This window comes from Pistacia vera, unplaced genomic scaffold (assembly GCF_008641045.1).
Source record: "Pistacia vera cultivar Batoury unplaced genomic scaffold, PisVer_v2 Contig562, whole genome shotgun sequence".
NCBI lineage: Eukaryota > Viridiplantae > Streptophyta > Magnoliopsida > Sapindales > Anacardiaceae > Pistacia > Pistacia vera.
Genome location: NW_022196404.1, coordinates 27,797 through 43,185, shown reverse-complemented (window position 1 = coordinate 43,185; position 15,389 = coordinate 27,797). Strand labels below are relative to the sequence as shown.

General features: G+C 35.4%; 3 protein-coding genes across 3 annotated transcripts; 1 reads left to right on the top strand and 2 right to left on the bottom strand.

The window, feature by feature from the left end:
- Positions 1-179: 179 nt before the first annotated feature.
- Positions 180-1,497, bottom strand: LOC116108315 (ubiquitin-conjugating enzyme E2 10-like). Its single transcript, XM_031394564.1, has 4 exons — positions 1,100-1,497; positions 884-1,011; positions 676-780; positions 180-578 (listed from the first exon to the last, which is right to left on the bottom strand). The coding sequence occupies exons 1-4, from the start codon at positions 1,167-1,169 to the stop codon at positions 435-437; spliced, it is 447 nt and encodes a 148-aa protein (XP_031250424.1). The 5' UTR covers positions 1,170-1,497; the 3' UTR covers positions 180-434.
- A 1,647-nt stretch (positions 1,498-3,144) lies between these two features.
- LOC116108314 (rac-like GTP-binding protein RHO1) lies at positions 3,145-7,144 on the bottom strand. Its single transcript, XM_031394563.1, has 7 exons — positions 6,869-7,144; positions 6,290-6,377; positions 6,098-6,207; positions 5,914-5,977; positions 4,576-4,640; positions 4,392-4,457; positions 3,145-3,587 (listed from the first exon to the last, which is right to left on the bottom strand). Exons 1-7 carry the CDS (start codon positions 6,965-6,967, stop codon positions 3,486-3,488), a joined length of 594 nt encoding a protein of 197 aa, XP_031250423.1. The 5' UTR covers positions 6,968-7,144; the 3' UTR covers positions 3,145-3,485.
- Positions 7,145-8,723: 1,579 nt separating this feature from the next.
- Positions 8,724-15,230, top strand: LOC116108321 (beta-galactosidase 13-like). The gene is made up of 20 exons (XM_031394569.1): positions 8,724-8,906; positions 8,996-9,091; positions 9,193-9,305; positions 9,411-9,477; positions 9,570-9,662; positions 9,750-9,893; positions 10,019-10,113; positions 10,305-10,410; positions 10,510-10,594; positions 10,782-10,900; positions 10,979-11,146; positions 11,250-11,431; positions 11,496-11,605; positions 11,881-11,892; positions 13,507-13,604; positions 13,709-13,816; positions 13,906-14,010; positions 14,098-14,243; positions 14,339-14,654; positions 14,755-15,230. Exons 1-20 carry the CDS (start codon positions 8,724-8,726, stop codon positions 14,878-14,880), a joined length of 2,472 nt encoding a protein of 823 aa, XP_031250429.1. The 3' UTR covers positions 14,881-15,230.
- Positions 15,231-15,389: the final 159 nt, after the last annotated feature.

The window sequence follows — 15,389 nt, the reverse complement described above, 5'->3', positions numbered from 1 at the left end:
AACGGTCACATTATATTTTCTTTTTCTTTTGTATATGTTGGCTGAAAACATTTTATGTGGAACATTGCTTATCATTTTGTGCGTTTATTAAAATATATTGCAAATTGGCCATCTTATCGTACTGTATCAAAAGAAATTGGCGAACAAAGAGGAACAAGAAGACACCAATGAACAGATATAAGAAAGCAGCACTCGATAGTTAATCTTTATTAAGAGTATCCTATCGTAAGGGGTGTTTTCCACTTAAGCTGTAGATATTAAACAGCAATACAAACTCATACGATTCAACTCATTTATTCAAATGAACTATATTATTCACATTGTTTATAGTAAAACAAAGCCTGTTTTCAAGAAAACTGGAGGTGAATTACTATTATGAACTCACACAGCACATACTATTAGCATATCGGATAATGAGATCAAGAGCTCTCAAATTAATTCATGGCATATTTCTGAGTCCAACTTCTTGCCACTGTCTCATATTTGTTCTTGTCTGTCTTGTACATGTGGGCAATCTCTGGAACAAGTGGATCATCTGGGTTAGGGTCTGTCAGCAGTGAACATATCGAAAGTAAAACCTGCATTAATCAAATTTTTAATCATCAATAAAATTCATTAATTTTCTTTTCAAATAACATAAGATTATCTACTTCTGAATGTGCATCTAGACACCACCTTTGATATGGTGAGAGCAGGACTCCACTGATCCTTTAGAATATCTAAGCAGATATTACCATTATTGTTAATATTCGGATGAAAAACTTTTGTCTTAAAAGCAACCTGCCAAAATTAATGAAACAATCAATTCAAACATCAAGATCCTCAACCCATATCATATTATCTATCAAATTTTATACCAAAAACAGTTGAATTCATAAGTTACCTTGGGTGGCTTGAAGGGATAATCAGCTGGAAAATGGATGTTAACATGGAAAACTCCACCGGCATAGGGGCTATCGTGAGGGCCAATAATTGTTGCTTGCCAACGGAACATATCATCTGCCACAGGACCTGATTTCACCACAAAATTTTGTTATGTTACAAGAGACTCCTTCAAATTAGTAAAATAATTGTTTTCATTTCTAGTATGCATGTTTACCTGCACTGCATGAGCTTGGAGGGTCTCTTTGGAGGTCCTTGAACTCCTTAAGAATTCTCTTGGACGCCATTAAAATGAAGCAAATTTTCTTCACCAATGAAAAAGCTTGAGAAAAATTGAAAGGAATATAACGTTTTCAGATCTATTGACTGGAGGGTTTTTGAATGGTTTATATAGTGAGAAGAGAATTGTGGAGGTGCCGAGGTGGTCCAATGTTTGGTTCTTTTCAGGAAGACGAAAGAGTGGACAGAAACTAGAGGGTATAAATTCCTGAAAAAAGCAATTTGAACAGAATCCACAATTTTTTTTATTGATTTGAAAGCCAAACAATTAACTCAGGGCACCTCTCATATTCAATTCATCAGGAAATTGGCCACTAATATGGTGGAAATGTTGACGGACTAGGATTAGTCAACTGGAGTTGCCTGTGCCCCTCTCTTTCTGTACATTTTCAATTGATTTATGCATTCATGATGCAATTCTGTTCCCCATCTTTAATGCTTTTTGATATGTTCATGATATGTTTATTTAATTAACGCTTATACTTTTTAAAAGAGAAAACGACTTCTTCCCACCCAAGGTTTTCCTTGACGATATTTTTCCACCCAAAAATTGTCAAAATACCACTTTCCCACCCAAAGTTTATATCCATTAATACCTAAAATACACTTCACTTTTTCAACTAGCGTTAGGTGAGTTTCTAGGAGCCAAGATAAGGGGGGTTTTGTATAGTGGAAGTTGGTGGATTGAATGTTGGTGACAGATTTAATATTCGCCACTAGAATTAGTCGAAAATCAGCTAAGAAAAAAAAACTCTAGTTTTACGGTGGCCGACAATCGATAAGAAATCAAGTGCCGGAGTGAGAGGAAACCGGAGGTTTAAATGGTGGTGACATAGAGAATTTTCGCCATTGGAATCAGTCGGAATCGGCTTTGGGTGATAACAGAATATAAACTTTGGGTGAAAAAGTGGTATTTTAAAACTTTTTGAGTGGAAAAGTGTCATTAAGGCAAACCTTGGGTGAGAAAAAGTTGTTTACAGTTTTTAAAAATATCTACTGAATCACTCTTAAATTCTCTTAAGATCCCACAAAAAGTTTTTGCCATCCTAATTAAACTCTATAAAATTCATACAGAAAACATTTTTAATGTTCCCCAAAGCGCCATGACAGACAGTGCATACAAAGCTTCTTGTTTTAACTTAAATTCAAGTGCCCCCACTAAAATGCTACTTGAACCTTCCAATTTCTTGCTTCAAACCTCTCCTCTTTTGATGTTGTGAAAACAACCCACCATCAGTTTTGATCCACAGAAATCTGATGGATGGAATTAAATTGTAGCCCAAGTTGATCATTAGAACAATTCAGATTTGGTGCTTCCACTGTTAATAGTATTTTGTCTTAAAACAACCTGATCTTCATGGGTAAAACACAAACTGAAATATGACCAAACCAAGAGTGTAATTACATCAGCACAACTGGTTTGATTGGCGTTAGTCTGAGATTTATTGATTATACAATTTACATGACGAACTGCGCCCACAATGCTCACATCAAAATCATATATTCCCTTGGCCAAAAATCAAAGGTCCAATTGGCCAATGCAAAGTAAAAGGTGTCTTTCACAAAGGTTGAGATTCAATGGACGGGACCGCCCACAACATCAACGAATAAAAAAATCTATTGAAGATTATGTGTAAACTGTAAAGTAGAAGATATTCGTGCATACCCAAAATAGTTTTTTAAGATTCCAAGCAAAATACCATGAATTGTATAGCAAAACCTGCAAAAATCCTTTGTTTAAATTACGAGGCCCTGTCAGGAAAAGCAAAAACACAGAACGATGGTTCACCTCGGGACGGCTCTTAGCCATTTTTCTGTCAAGACTCGTAAAATTTATGGTTTATTCCCTTCCTTTTTTCCCATGTCGCAATCAATTTTTAGAACCTATCTACTTCTATGCGAGGGAGAAAAGAATATCGGGAACCAGATAAAGCCCAAGGAATCCATGGATTTTCATAAAAGAAGAAAAAAACTAGCAAGTTGTTAAAGAATCATGAAACATGATACAGAAAACATGGACAAGCCTTTAAAAACAATACAGAGTTAATAAGTACGTTCATGCAAGGTGGTTTTTTTTCTAAGTGGGAAGTTTTGATCCATTAATACATAAAGCATATTGAAACTGGGAGTCAAGAACCATGTAAGGTGTTTTCAACAATTAGAAGTCACAACAATATGAAGAAAGCAACACTACACCACCTGATGCTTCTCACAATCGCCAATTTGAGACAAAATATTTCAAGGCCTCCGGTTTTCTTCAAGAGCAAAAGAAGAAAGAAGAGGGAAAAGATGAGCAAGACGGAGGGTCTTTACACCGATTTGAATCACAAAATAGAGCAGGCCTTTTGTGCTTTGTTCTTCTTTTTCTTTTGCTTGGGTGGTTGAAGGACAACTCTGATGGCCGCATCAAAAACTGCCTTCACATTCTGCAGTAACACATGCAGGTATTTTTCTTTCAGAGGTCTAGATAACATACATACTTAGACATTACACAAATTTCTACACTCATTTTCAGTCAATGGATTCGAAAAAAATGAATGGTGAGGATTAGATAACATACTTAGAATTTAGTCCATTGGAACTATCATGATGTTACAGTTATTTCTTCTCCTTTACAAGGCAAATCATTTTAATTTGTAAGAACATCTAACACTTTTAAAAAAGCAATGTCTCACTTTAATAATTTGAATTTTGAAATAACAGAATATGGGAATGTCTAGCTTATGCGAAGACCAAATATAGTATTTATTGATCATGATACTGTAATTTATTAACATTATTATTCTTTCAATTATCAAGTCAGAGTTAAAGCTTTTGTAAAACATAGAAGCTGTTGATTCGCTAAGTCAGAGAACTTGTAACATGAATTCCAGTAGGACTTGTTTGCTAGCAAAATTCAAAAGAACTCAAAAAGTGTCTACATATCATGGTTAAATATGAGTTTTACAAAATTGTTCTTGCTGTTTTCATTACACATTGAAAGGGTCTATGTTTCTTGTTATTTGATGATGAGAGAGGAGACAGAAAAGAAAAGATCAAAATGAGGAGAGATGATTAATGGAGAATTAACTGTAGCAAAATGTTAGTTTCAGTGCAATAAATTTTATGCTATTCATCTAATGTCATTTAATCGTCACCATTAATTCTTTTTTAGACCAATGACTTTACATGAGTGTAAGAAATTCTACTATACATGAAGCATATAGAAGCTGATATGAACATATTATCACCTGCTGTGTTTTTGAACTGCATTCAATGTAAGCAGGTGCTCCAATAAGCTTCCTCAGTTCCTCCCCCTTTTTTAAAAAAAAAAAAAGTTCAAATAAATAAATAAAAACCTTTGCACAAAAGAAAAAAAAGGGGGAAATTCACCCCCAAAATAAAAAAAAAATGTTTTGAATAAGAAATTTTTACCTGAGCTGTACTGATGGGCACAGCACCTGGATGATCTATAAAGAACTGCTTATCATCCCGAAGATCTGGTTTATTGGACATCACAAAACAATTTGTACTTGATAAATCATTTGAACCATTCACAGTTAAAAAATACATTGACATAATGAGCAGTCAGTTCAAATGATTAAGCTAAAACATATAAAAGAGTAACAAGCCAAGGTCTTCATTTTCTGATTCTCAAACAAAACATATGTCAGCACAAGCAGAAATAACGGATACAATTAAATAAAAACTTGTGACATATTAATAAAAGGAACACAAAACAGTGTAAAACTTCTAAAGCTGCAATTAAAGCTTCCAAATGAGTCATGTGTCACAACTCCATAATTATTATTCAACCTTTTGATCTCAGTGATCACAGAGCTGAAGAAAAATTATAATCATCAATTAAATAAACTCATAATGAATATCAAATCTTAAAATAATCTGTCACATAGAAAACATAGAAAACAAATGCAATAAACAGATCTGCTTTTTCTGTTTCCCTTTTCTTATTCTCCTAATGAAATGAAATAATAGCTATACTTCAAAGAGATTATTTTGCAGTAGATAGTCCATTTACATAAAATCAAGGCCAAATTAAATAACTTGCATAATAAGATTATCTTCTATAGTAACTTCTCTCTCCCTCTCTCACACACAGAGCCACACCCAACCACAAAATAGCATGAAGGATACACAAATTGATCACCGACGTTGGAAGCAATATTTTAGCACAATGCCATAAAAAATTGTCACCCAAAACAATCTACTTAGCTAAGCATCAAGAACTGTGGAAAACATAGTGTGAAATGGTTGAATCACAATGTAAATTGACCATGAAGTCAATCATACAAAATGTCCTCAGGCACTGAACAATCCAACAATAAAGAAAAGATTGAAAAAATGGTCCTTTTTCTAACTAAATATCAATAGCAGACATTCTATTTTCATCATAACATGAAGCCAAAGCAATTTCAAACTAGAGGCCAGCACTGAAAATTAGCAAGGATCTGCATCCACACAAATACACACAAATAGTAGATATGCACAGTACAAAATCCATGTAGACAAGAAACTATCCTGCATATCCTAAGAGGCAATTTAGAATTGTTGAGGTGCAACTAATACCATAACTTCAACCATGTTTAAGCTATTTAAACTAATGACCAGATCAAACATATTGAAAAAATAAGTTTATTCAGATTTGAACAAAATGGTTACACAACTGCAGAAGATCAATGTATAAAAACAAAGCTGATGCTAAGGGAAAAAAATCAAGGTAGTAAGACTGACTTAAATTGGCAAAAACCTTACCAAGCTTTGTTCCAACGAGAATTATTGGCACACCAGGTGCATAATGCTTCAACTCTGGAATCCACTGAAAATGAAGTCAAAAAGGAATTTAATTAAACATACTGAATCACATGTCATCCACAAATGGTGTGAATTACTTAACAAGGAAACGAAGACATTATTTAAACATCATAAAATTCCTCACCTTCTTGGAAACATTCTCATAACTTGCCTTGCTAATGAGAGAGAATGCGAGTATGAAAACATCTGCCCCACGGTAACTCAAAGGTCTCAATCTGTTATAATCTTCCTGCCCTGTTCACAAAGAACAAATTCAGACCCACAAACAGAAATCTACAACAATATTTCCTTAAAGAGGGGGTCAATCCAATGTTACCGGCAGTATCCCATAAACCAAGATTAACAGTGCTCCCATTGACGACCACATTTGCACTGAAATTATCAAAAACAGTTGGCACATAATCCTGGTTCCACACACCAGAAAAATAATTAATATTAAGGAGCCAAATATCTCAAAAATACTCTTTCAAAACAATATTCCAACGGCAGATCACACAATATTCTTACAGTAGTTTTGCATCATCTATCAACAGCCAAATGTATTAATTCATTTTTCAAAATATATAAGCAGCAATAAATTCCATAAGGCAATATTACAGACAATTCTAAACAAAACATCAAAGTAACCAGCTTTAATCCATAATTCCGAATTTATTCCCCAATTCCTTTCCAAATTAACCTAAAACAACGAAACCACAAATTTTCCTCATTTAGGAAAACCCAATTTCAACAATATTTCAAAAAGTTTCCATTTTTTCCGACAAACCCACATGCTCTCGAAAACTAACATCCACAAATTCAACACATTAACTTAAATAAAACATCAAACACACCATAAATGCAAAGACAAAAGAGAAAAACAACATAAAAAAGAATAAAAGTAGAAAAAAATTACCGTAGGGAAGGTGTTGCTGGTGTAAGAAATCAGCAAACAAGTTTTACCCACAGCTCCGTCACCAACCGTGACGCACTTGATAAACCTCGACGCACTCATTTTCCTTGTTCACTTAATTTCTTCTCCAAAGCCCCCTTTTTCTTGTCCCCAAATTTAAAAAAAAAAAGAAAAAAACAAACAACCCTCAGATCCTAACACCTGAGGACAACCGCGATCACAACCGTCTCGTCAATTAACCATCTGTAGAGTAAATTTAAACACGCATAAAAAAAAATCACAACCAAACCCTAGAATTTTCAAGAAAATGCAGAAACGTGAAAAAAAAAAAAAAAAAAACGTATAAACAGTAGATTATGATTACGCCAAAAAAAAAATTAAAATCAAAACCGCCCCCAAAAAGAAAGAATGAAAAATTCCTGAAATGAAGACGTGAAAATCCAAAGGGAAACGAAAGAAAAGAACTTGTTCAGCCGGAAAATTTTCCCGTTGAAGCGTTCGTTGAGCGAACCAACTTCGCCAACAAACCCGTTGTGTTCTTTTACCCGCTTATTTTATCTTGATTTTACGCTCTTTTTTTTTTTTTTTTTTTTTTTCTTTCTGTTTTCGTTTTCAACCGACTTTTCGGAGATTGGGACCGTTTCTCACGGATCCGACCCGCTTTGTTTATTAAAGTAGTTTACGGGATCATTATGGGATGTCTAATTTGCTGCCACGTCTTAATTTTTTTTCTCTTAATAAATTAATCAATTAATTAATCCCTAATTATGGTGTGATTAGATTTGTTAAAACTTAAAGGCCCCAACCAGTAAGGGGTTAAGAATTGTTTCATGATCACGATCAAGTGTATTTCAATTAATGAGATTTTCTCTTTTATTATTAAGTAAACAACTTTTCCCCATCGTAATAATGACTTAACGACATTCTCTTATCCACAGACTTTTAAAATATTATTTTATTATTCAAATTTATATTCTGTTTTCGATTTTGGTATTGTTGTGACCTCATATCACAAGAATTTTCTTTCCCGATCATCATTTACCAAAATCCCTCAAACTCCACTCCTGTCGATTTTGTCGATCTCCGACAATCGAGCGATTAAGGTTTGCGCAACCGTTCCTCTCAAGTAAAATTCTGATCAATCTCAACCACCAAAAGACTCATCGATCTCACCTCTTCAAAAACCCCAACAGTTTGAACCTAGTTTGTTCTCTGTTCGCCATCGAAATATAAATTTGGGTAATAATATAGTAATTTAAAAATCCATGAATGAGAAAATGTTATTAAACTATTATATATTGGGGAAAAAGTCGTTAACTCTTTATTATTAAGATAAATTCATAATTATTTCTCGAGCTAACCTCTATAGATAATTTTTTAGATCAAGGTCAATGATAATTAGGTAATGATCTAATCTGTGATTTAATTGAAGAGACATGTTAGGTGCAACGATTTGAAATATTAATTGAAAGAAATTTGATTAAATTAAAATTAATTAATTAATTAATTTTGAAGTTAATCCGAAAGTAGAGGGAAAGGCCTAATTGAAGTCATGTGCATGTGGTGAAATAAAGAGGCTCCCGCCAATTTCGAGTTTCAGTTTGAAGATGAAGAAGAAAGGGTCAGCTTCCAAATCAAGCAAGTCAAAGCGTGGAGTGAGGCTGTAATGGAAGAAGCAACCTCAACCAAAAGATTGAATTTTTATCACACTTTACTTCCACTATTTCTGACGTTTTCACTGCAATGACCCACAAAATCTTCTTCACATTTTTCATTAACTGCTTTCAATATCGTCACTGATTCTGATTCTGAGAAGAACCCACATTTACACTTGAAGGAAGAATTGATATTTAGTAAAATGTCAGCTGCTCAGATTCTGGTGCCTCTACTGGGACTGTTTGTTTTCTTGGTTTTTTCGGGTATTGCTGATGGAAGGAGTCATAAAAAAGGTGTAACTTACGATGGGAGATCATTGATCATTAATGGGAACAGGGAGCTTCTCTTCTCAGGTTCTGTCCACTATCCCAGGATGCCTCCTGAGGTATTTATCAATGTCCATTATTAAATATATTTTGGTTTGAGCTGCTTGCAGTTTTTGCTTATATATGGGGTTTCTTGATTTGTATTTAGATGTGGTGGGATATTATCAATAAAGCCAAAGATGGAGGATTGAATGTGATTCAGACTTACGTCTTTTGGAGTCTTCATGAACCAGTCCAGGGCCAGGTAACATGCAGTAGTACTATAATTTTCTTTTTCTTTTTTTCATAAGCTTTCTGGGATCTTGTATTGTAAGCCATTGGTTTTTCTTTCTTTCGAATTTGCAGTACAATTTTGAAGGGAATTGTAATCTTACCAAATTCATTAAGACGATTGGTGATAATGGTATGTATGCAACACTTAGGGTCGGGCCATTCATTGAAGCTGAATGGAATTATGGGTATGATTCAAAGTTTTCTAAATTGAACAACGCATTTTGGTAGTGAACTTCCTTTGTAAAACAAATATGTGCTTACTCTTTCTGTTTCAATGTGAACTTGTGCAGTGGACTTCCATTTTGGTTGAGAGATATTCCAAATATTACATTCCGCTCTGATAATCTACCTTTCAAGGTACTTGTCATGTTTAATTTTCGATCCCCAGCTTGCATAGGTTGATATAGCTAAACGGATGGTTCCTTAAAATGGACATTTCTCTTGTGCAGTACCACATGAAAAAGTTCACCAAAAAGATCATACAAATGATGAAGGATGAGAAGCTATTTGCCTCTCAGGGAGGTCCAATCATTTTATCCCAGGTTAAGTACCCTCCTCTTGAGGAAAAAACAGAGTTTTGTGATCATTTTGGACACGTAAGATAATGATATCTTCATTGGTTTTCGCAGATTGAAAATGAATACGCTGAAACTGAAATTACGTACAAAGAATTAGGAACTCGATACGTCCAATGGGCAGGAACAATGGCGGTAGGGCTACATACTGGAGTCCCTTGGATAATGTGCAAGCAAAAGGATGCCCCAGATCCTATAGTAAGTGTAAATGACCCTTTTGGATGAACCATCTTGATTTTAGATGGATTGATTCTCTGTCACTCTGGGTACTCAAGTATGCTAGAAAATTTGCTTGAGAAAATAACAATAACGGTTATGAGCAGATCAATACGTGCAATGGGAGAAACTGTGGAGATACTTTTTCTGGCACCAATAAACCAAACAAGCCTGTTTTATGGACACAGAATTGGACTTCTCAGTAAGTATATTACTTGATAAGCATTGATACATTAACTAATTTTTGCTTCTTGTTCATTCAACTGATTGAAGGAGAGCTGCAGCAAAGAGGCTTATGTTAGAATTCAGTTTCAGTCAAGTGATTGAAGTTTCATGAGTATACTGAGCTTGAAGATACTGATCTTCTGTCAATGGGATTAATTTATAATGCAGGTTTGGAATATATGGGGACCCTCCATCTCACAGGAGAGCTGAAGATATCGCATACTCAATTGCTCGCTTCTTCTCAAAGAATGGTACTCTTGCCAACTATTATATGGTATGAGGCTTTAAGCCCTTCTCAGAAGGCGTTCAACATGTCCATCAAGTCAAAAAGTTTCACCTCTTTGTGTAATTATTCTTGTATTCTTGCTGACAGTATTATGGTGGAACAAATTATGGAAGATCAGGTTCATCTTTTGTAACAGCTCGATACTATGATGAAGCTCCCATTGATGAATATGGTTAGGCATATTGAATCCTTGTCTGCATTAAGTTGTTCATCTTGTTTTTCGTGATTTGGAAATTGGGTTTTCCTTCTTCTTTTGAACAGAAATATGTTATCTTTAAATGCATTTTCAGCTTCTTTTCTCTCAGTGCAAAACAAAACAATAACTAAAACGTCACTCAAATTTTTGTCCTTGTCACCAGGCTTGCTGAGGGAACCTAAATGGGGTCACCTTCGAGACTTGCATTCTGCTTTGAAGAAGTGTGAGAAAGCTTTGCTTTGGGGGACACCCTCTGTTGAGAATTTGGGTGAATATATGGAGGTAAGCTTCGTCGTGAAAAGGAGGATTTATCACAAGGACATTGCTTTTTACAATAATCTGAGCAGTTGTTCTTTGCAGGCTCATATCTATGAAGATATTAAATCTAAAACTTGTGCTGCATTCTTGAGTAACAACAACTCCAGGATACCGGCAATTGTAAATTTCAGAGGCGCCAAATATTACCTGCCCCAACATTCTATTAGCATCCTAGCTGATTGCAAAACTGTCGCCTATAATACTCAAACGGTAACACTATTTTAAGTCCGCAATTTCTATAAGTACTGGGTTGCAAACTTTGTAACTGAATTAGAATTACATTTTGAAGAAACTTTTGTTTGGCATGAGATAGATTGTTGCACAACACAGTTCAAGAAACTACCAGAAATCAGAAATAGGTAACAAGGATCTCAACTGGGAGATGTCCCACGAACATATTCCAACCCTTGATAATTCTTCAATCAAATCAGTTAATCCTTTGGGACATTGGTCGGTGACCAAGGAAACTACAGACTACTTATGGTACACTACAAGGTATGCAACTTATCACTGATATTCAAACATGTTTTCAATGTATATAAAGTCTCATGATTCACAGAATTGAACTGGATCGGGCTGCCTTACCTTTCCGGAAAAATTTACTCCCAGTTATTCAGATTTCAAGTCTTGGCCATTTGTTGCATGCGTTTGTAAATGGAGAATATATAGGTAATGTCTACCAAGTTTCAGAATTGTTGTAGACTTGCAGAACTTATAAGATGAGGATCCCGAAAGTCTTCTTTGGCCTTCTGTATGATAATACAACTCATACGATAAACCCTGTCTAATAGCATTCATGTCTAGACACAAATCCCTTGAATTGTAAAATAGCATCCAAGTTTTCAAAGTAAAATTGACACAAATTTCATCTTAAATAGTACTCAAAGGTTGAATGCAAAATTTGCACAATCTTTAATATCTAGTTGACATGCACTGGTTTACAGGATCTGGACATGGAACAACATAAAGAAGAGCTTTGTCTTTGAGAAACCAATAATCTTGAAGCCTGGAACTAATCATATATCCCTTTTGGGTGCAACAGTTGGTCTTCCAGTAATGATCGTACAACTCTATTGTACTAGTAATGTTGATATTTTAACTTTTCCCTAATGAAACAGTTAAGGAGCAGGTAAATTGATCCTTTTTGTCATCATTAGGATCATGGAATCTACTTGGAGCGAAGGTATGCTGGAGTTCTTACTGTAGCAATAGAAGGTCTTAACATTGGAACTATTGATGTTTCGGACAATGGATGGGGTAATAAGGTATATAATCAGCTGTTATTCATCATCCTTCATTTCACACAAAACTGCACTTTAGAGGAGCTGATGAATAAGGGGTTAAACTGCTGCAGATAGGTTTGGATGGTGAAAAACTTGAGGTTTTCACACAGAGTGGTTCACACAGGGTAAATTGGACTAAACCTACGGGAAAAGGAGGACCCCTTACATGGTATAAGGTACTTCCATAAGCAAACTTCTCTCTATCTGCTCAATATGTGAAAAAACTTCCCCCATCTTCTGAAACACTTATACTCATTATCCAGGCTTATTTCGATTGCCCGGAAGGAAATGAACCTCTTGCAATTAACCTAGCAACCATGTCTAAAGGCATGGTGTGGATCAATGGTAAAAGCATCGGTCGTTACTGGGTATCTTACCTTACTCCTTTAGGAAAGCCTTCCCAGGAAGTGTAAGTGTTGCATTATTTTTTTATTTTTTTATTTTTTCACTTATTTGAGTTTTGTTCACCAAGAGACAAGTTCTCACAATTTTTATGAATATCAGATACCATATCCCCAGAGCTTTCTTGAACCCAACTGACAATCTTCTGGTAATCTTCGAGGAAATCGAAGGATATATAGATGGTGTTCAAATCCTAACTGTCAACAGGAACACAATCTGTAGCTATATCANCACAACACAGTTCAAGAAACTACCAGAAATCGGAAATAGGTAACAAGGATCTCAACTGGGAGATGTCCCACGAACATATTCCAACCCTTGATAATTCTTCAATCAAATCAGTTAATCCTTTGGAACATTGGTCGGTGACCAAGGAAACTACAGACTACTTATGGTACACTACAAGGTATGCAACTTATCACTAATATTCAAACATGTTTTCGGTTTATTCTCATGTTTTCAATGTATATAAAGTCTCATGATTCACAGAATTGAACTGGATCGAGCTGCCTTACCTTTCCGGAAAAATTTACTCCCAGTTATTCAGATTTCAAGTCTTGGCCATTTGTTGCATGCGTTTGTAAATGGAGAATATATAGGTAATGTCTACCAAGTTTCAGAATTGTTGTAGACTTGAAGAACTTATAAGATGAGGATCCCGAAAGTCTTCTTTGGCCTTCTGTATGATAATACAACTCATACGATAAACCCTGTCTAATAGCATTCATGTCTAGACACAAATCCCTTGAATTGTAAAATAGCATCCAAGTTTTCAAAGTAAAATTGACACAAATTTCATCTTAAATAGTACTCAAAGGTTGAATGCAAAATTTGCACAATCTTTAATATCTAGTTGACATGCACTGGTTTACAGGATCTGGACATGGAACAACATAAAGAAGAGCTTTGTCTTTGAGAAACCAATAATCTTGAAGCCTGGAACTAATCATATATCCCTTTTGGGTGCAACAGTTGGTCTTCCAGTAATGATCGTACAACTCTATTGTACTAGTAATGTTGATATTTTAACTTTTCCCTAATGAAACAGTTAAGGAGCAGGTAAATTGATCCTTTTTGTCATCATTAGGATCATGGAATCTACTTGGAGCGAAGGTATGCTGGAGTTCTTACTGTAGCAATAGAAGGTCTTAACATTGGAACTATTGATGTTTCGGACAATGGATGGGGTAATAAGGTATATAATCAGCTGTTATTCATCATCCTTCATTTCACACAAAACTGCACTTTAGAGGAGCTGATGAATAAGGGGTTAAACTGCTGCAGATAGGTTTGGATGGTGAAAAACTTGAGGTTTTCACACAGAGTGGTTCACACAGGGTAAATTGGACTAAACCTACGGGAAAAGGAGGACCCCTTACATGGTATAAGGTACTTCCATAAGCAAACTTCTCTCTATCTGCTCAATATGTGAAAAAACTTCCCCCATCTTCTGAAACACTTATACTCATTATCCAGGCTTATTTCGATTGCCCGGAAGGAAATGAACCTCTTGCAATTAACCTAGCAACCATGTCTAAAGGCATGGTGTGGATCAATGGTAAGAGCATCGGTCGTTACTGGGTATCTTACCTTACTCCTTTAGGAAATCCTTCCCAGGAAGTGTAAGTGTTGCATTATTTTTTTATTTTTTTATTTTTTCACTTATTTGAGTTTTGTTCACCAAGAGACAAGTTCTCACAATTTTTATGAATATCAGATACCATATCCCCAGAGCTTTCTTGAACCCAACTGACAATCTTCTGGTAATCTTCGAGGAAATCGAAGGATATATAGATGGTGTTCAAATCCTAACTGTCAACAGGAACACAATCTGTAGCTATATCACTGAAAACTATTTAGACAATGTGCACACTGCAGCGGATGATGCCAAAAGATCAGCTACCTTGAGCTGCCCCGACAGCAAACGTATTCTCAATGTTGAATTCGCAAGCTATGGTAACCCATTTGGCACTTGCGGAAATTACTTTCTTGGAAACTGCAGTTCACCAGTTAGCAAGAAATTTGTTGAAAAGGTTTCCTTGGCTCACTCTCTGATATGTGCACATATACATTGTTTTGCATTATACTGCAGCTTTTGTGCTGTGCTAATTGGTTTTTGTTGTGATTGAGCAGCAATGCTTGGGAAAAAGCAGGTGTGATGTACCGTTTGACAAGAAAATTTTCGACAGGGATGGAGATCTTTGTCCGAATATTCCCAAATATCTTGCCATCCAAGCTGTATGTGGTGAGAAGAAATAGTGTCCAGTGACAGAGTACAAGTTTTGGACAGGACAGCAGAAGTGATGAGATCTTCTTGTGAAGGCTTTCTGCAACCGTCCTGTGGACTTGAGCTGCCTTTAATCAAGTTGAATTGAATGATCAAAATCAAGTATAAGGGCTATCCATATTCATCAATAGTCATTTTTGTTTCCCTTCTAGAGTGATGTATTAAGAGAATTGTTACTATTTTGCTGATTTACACTGTAGTAGTGTGTTTCCTCTGAAAGGATATGAACATGGAGAGGTCCTTTTTCTCGCAATTCATCTTCGCATTGCTGGTAGATCCAGGCATTGGGTTCAGAAAATCTCTAGTCTCTGTATTTGGAGCAAACAGTTAAGACGTAAAGTTCCGAACATGTTCCAAGATCGGTTCCTTTTTTTTATTATTATTTATTTTTATGCTTTGCTTCTGTTTTAACATGTGAATTTCATCAATTTTCTGATTCAAAAAGTTCATAGAGAAACCCTTGTAGAGTTTTTCCAGCCTC

Bases quoted from the DNA above. Each gene is read 5' to 3' on its own strand.
- LOC116108315 (XM_031394564.1), bottom strand. From the start codon at position 1,169: ATGGCGTCCAAGAGAATTCTTAAGGAGTTCAAGGACCTCCAAAGAGAC. The intron at 1,012-1,099 runs GTAAACATGCAT...TGGTGAAATCAG, and splicing joins TCCAAGCTCATGCAGTGCAG to GTCCTGTGGCAGATGATATG. The intron at 781-883 runs GTAACTTATGAA...TAATTTTGGCAG, and splicing joins ATCCCTTCAAGCCACCCAAG to GTTGCTTTTAAGACAAAAGT.
- LOC116108314 (XM_031394563.1), bottom strand. From the start codon at position 6,967: ATGAGTGCGTCGAGGTTTATCAAGTGCGTCACGGTTGGTGACGGAGCT. The intron at 6,208-6,289 runs GTAACATTGGAT...CTTTGTGAACAG, and splicing joins TGGTTTATGGGATACTGCCG to GGCAGGAAGATTATAACAGA. The intron at 3,588-4,391 runs GTGATAATATGT...GTGTTACTGCAG, and splicing joins GCAGTTCAAAAACACAGCAG to AATGTGAAGGCAGTTTTTGA.
- LOC116108321 (XM_031394569.1), top strand. From the start codon at position 8,724: ATGTCAGCTGCTCAGATTCTGGTGCCTCTACTGGGACTGTTTGTTTTC. The intron at 9,092-9,192 runs GTAACATGCAGT...TCGAATTTGCAG, and splicing joins ATGAACCAGTCCAGGGCCAG to TACAATTTTGAAGGGAATTG. The intron at 14,244-14,338 runs GTAAGTGTTGCA...TATGAATATCAG, and splicing joins GGAAATCCTTCCCAGGAAGT to ATACCATATCCCCAGAGCTT.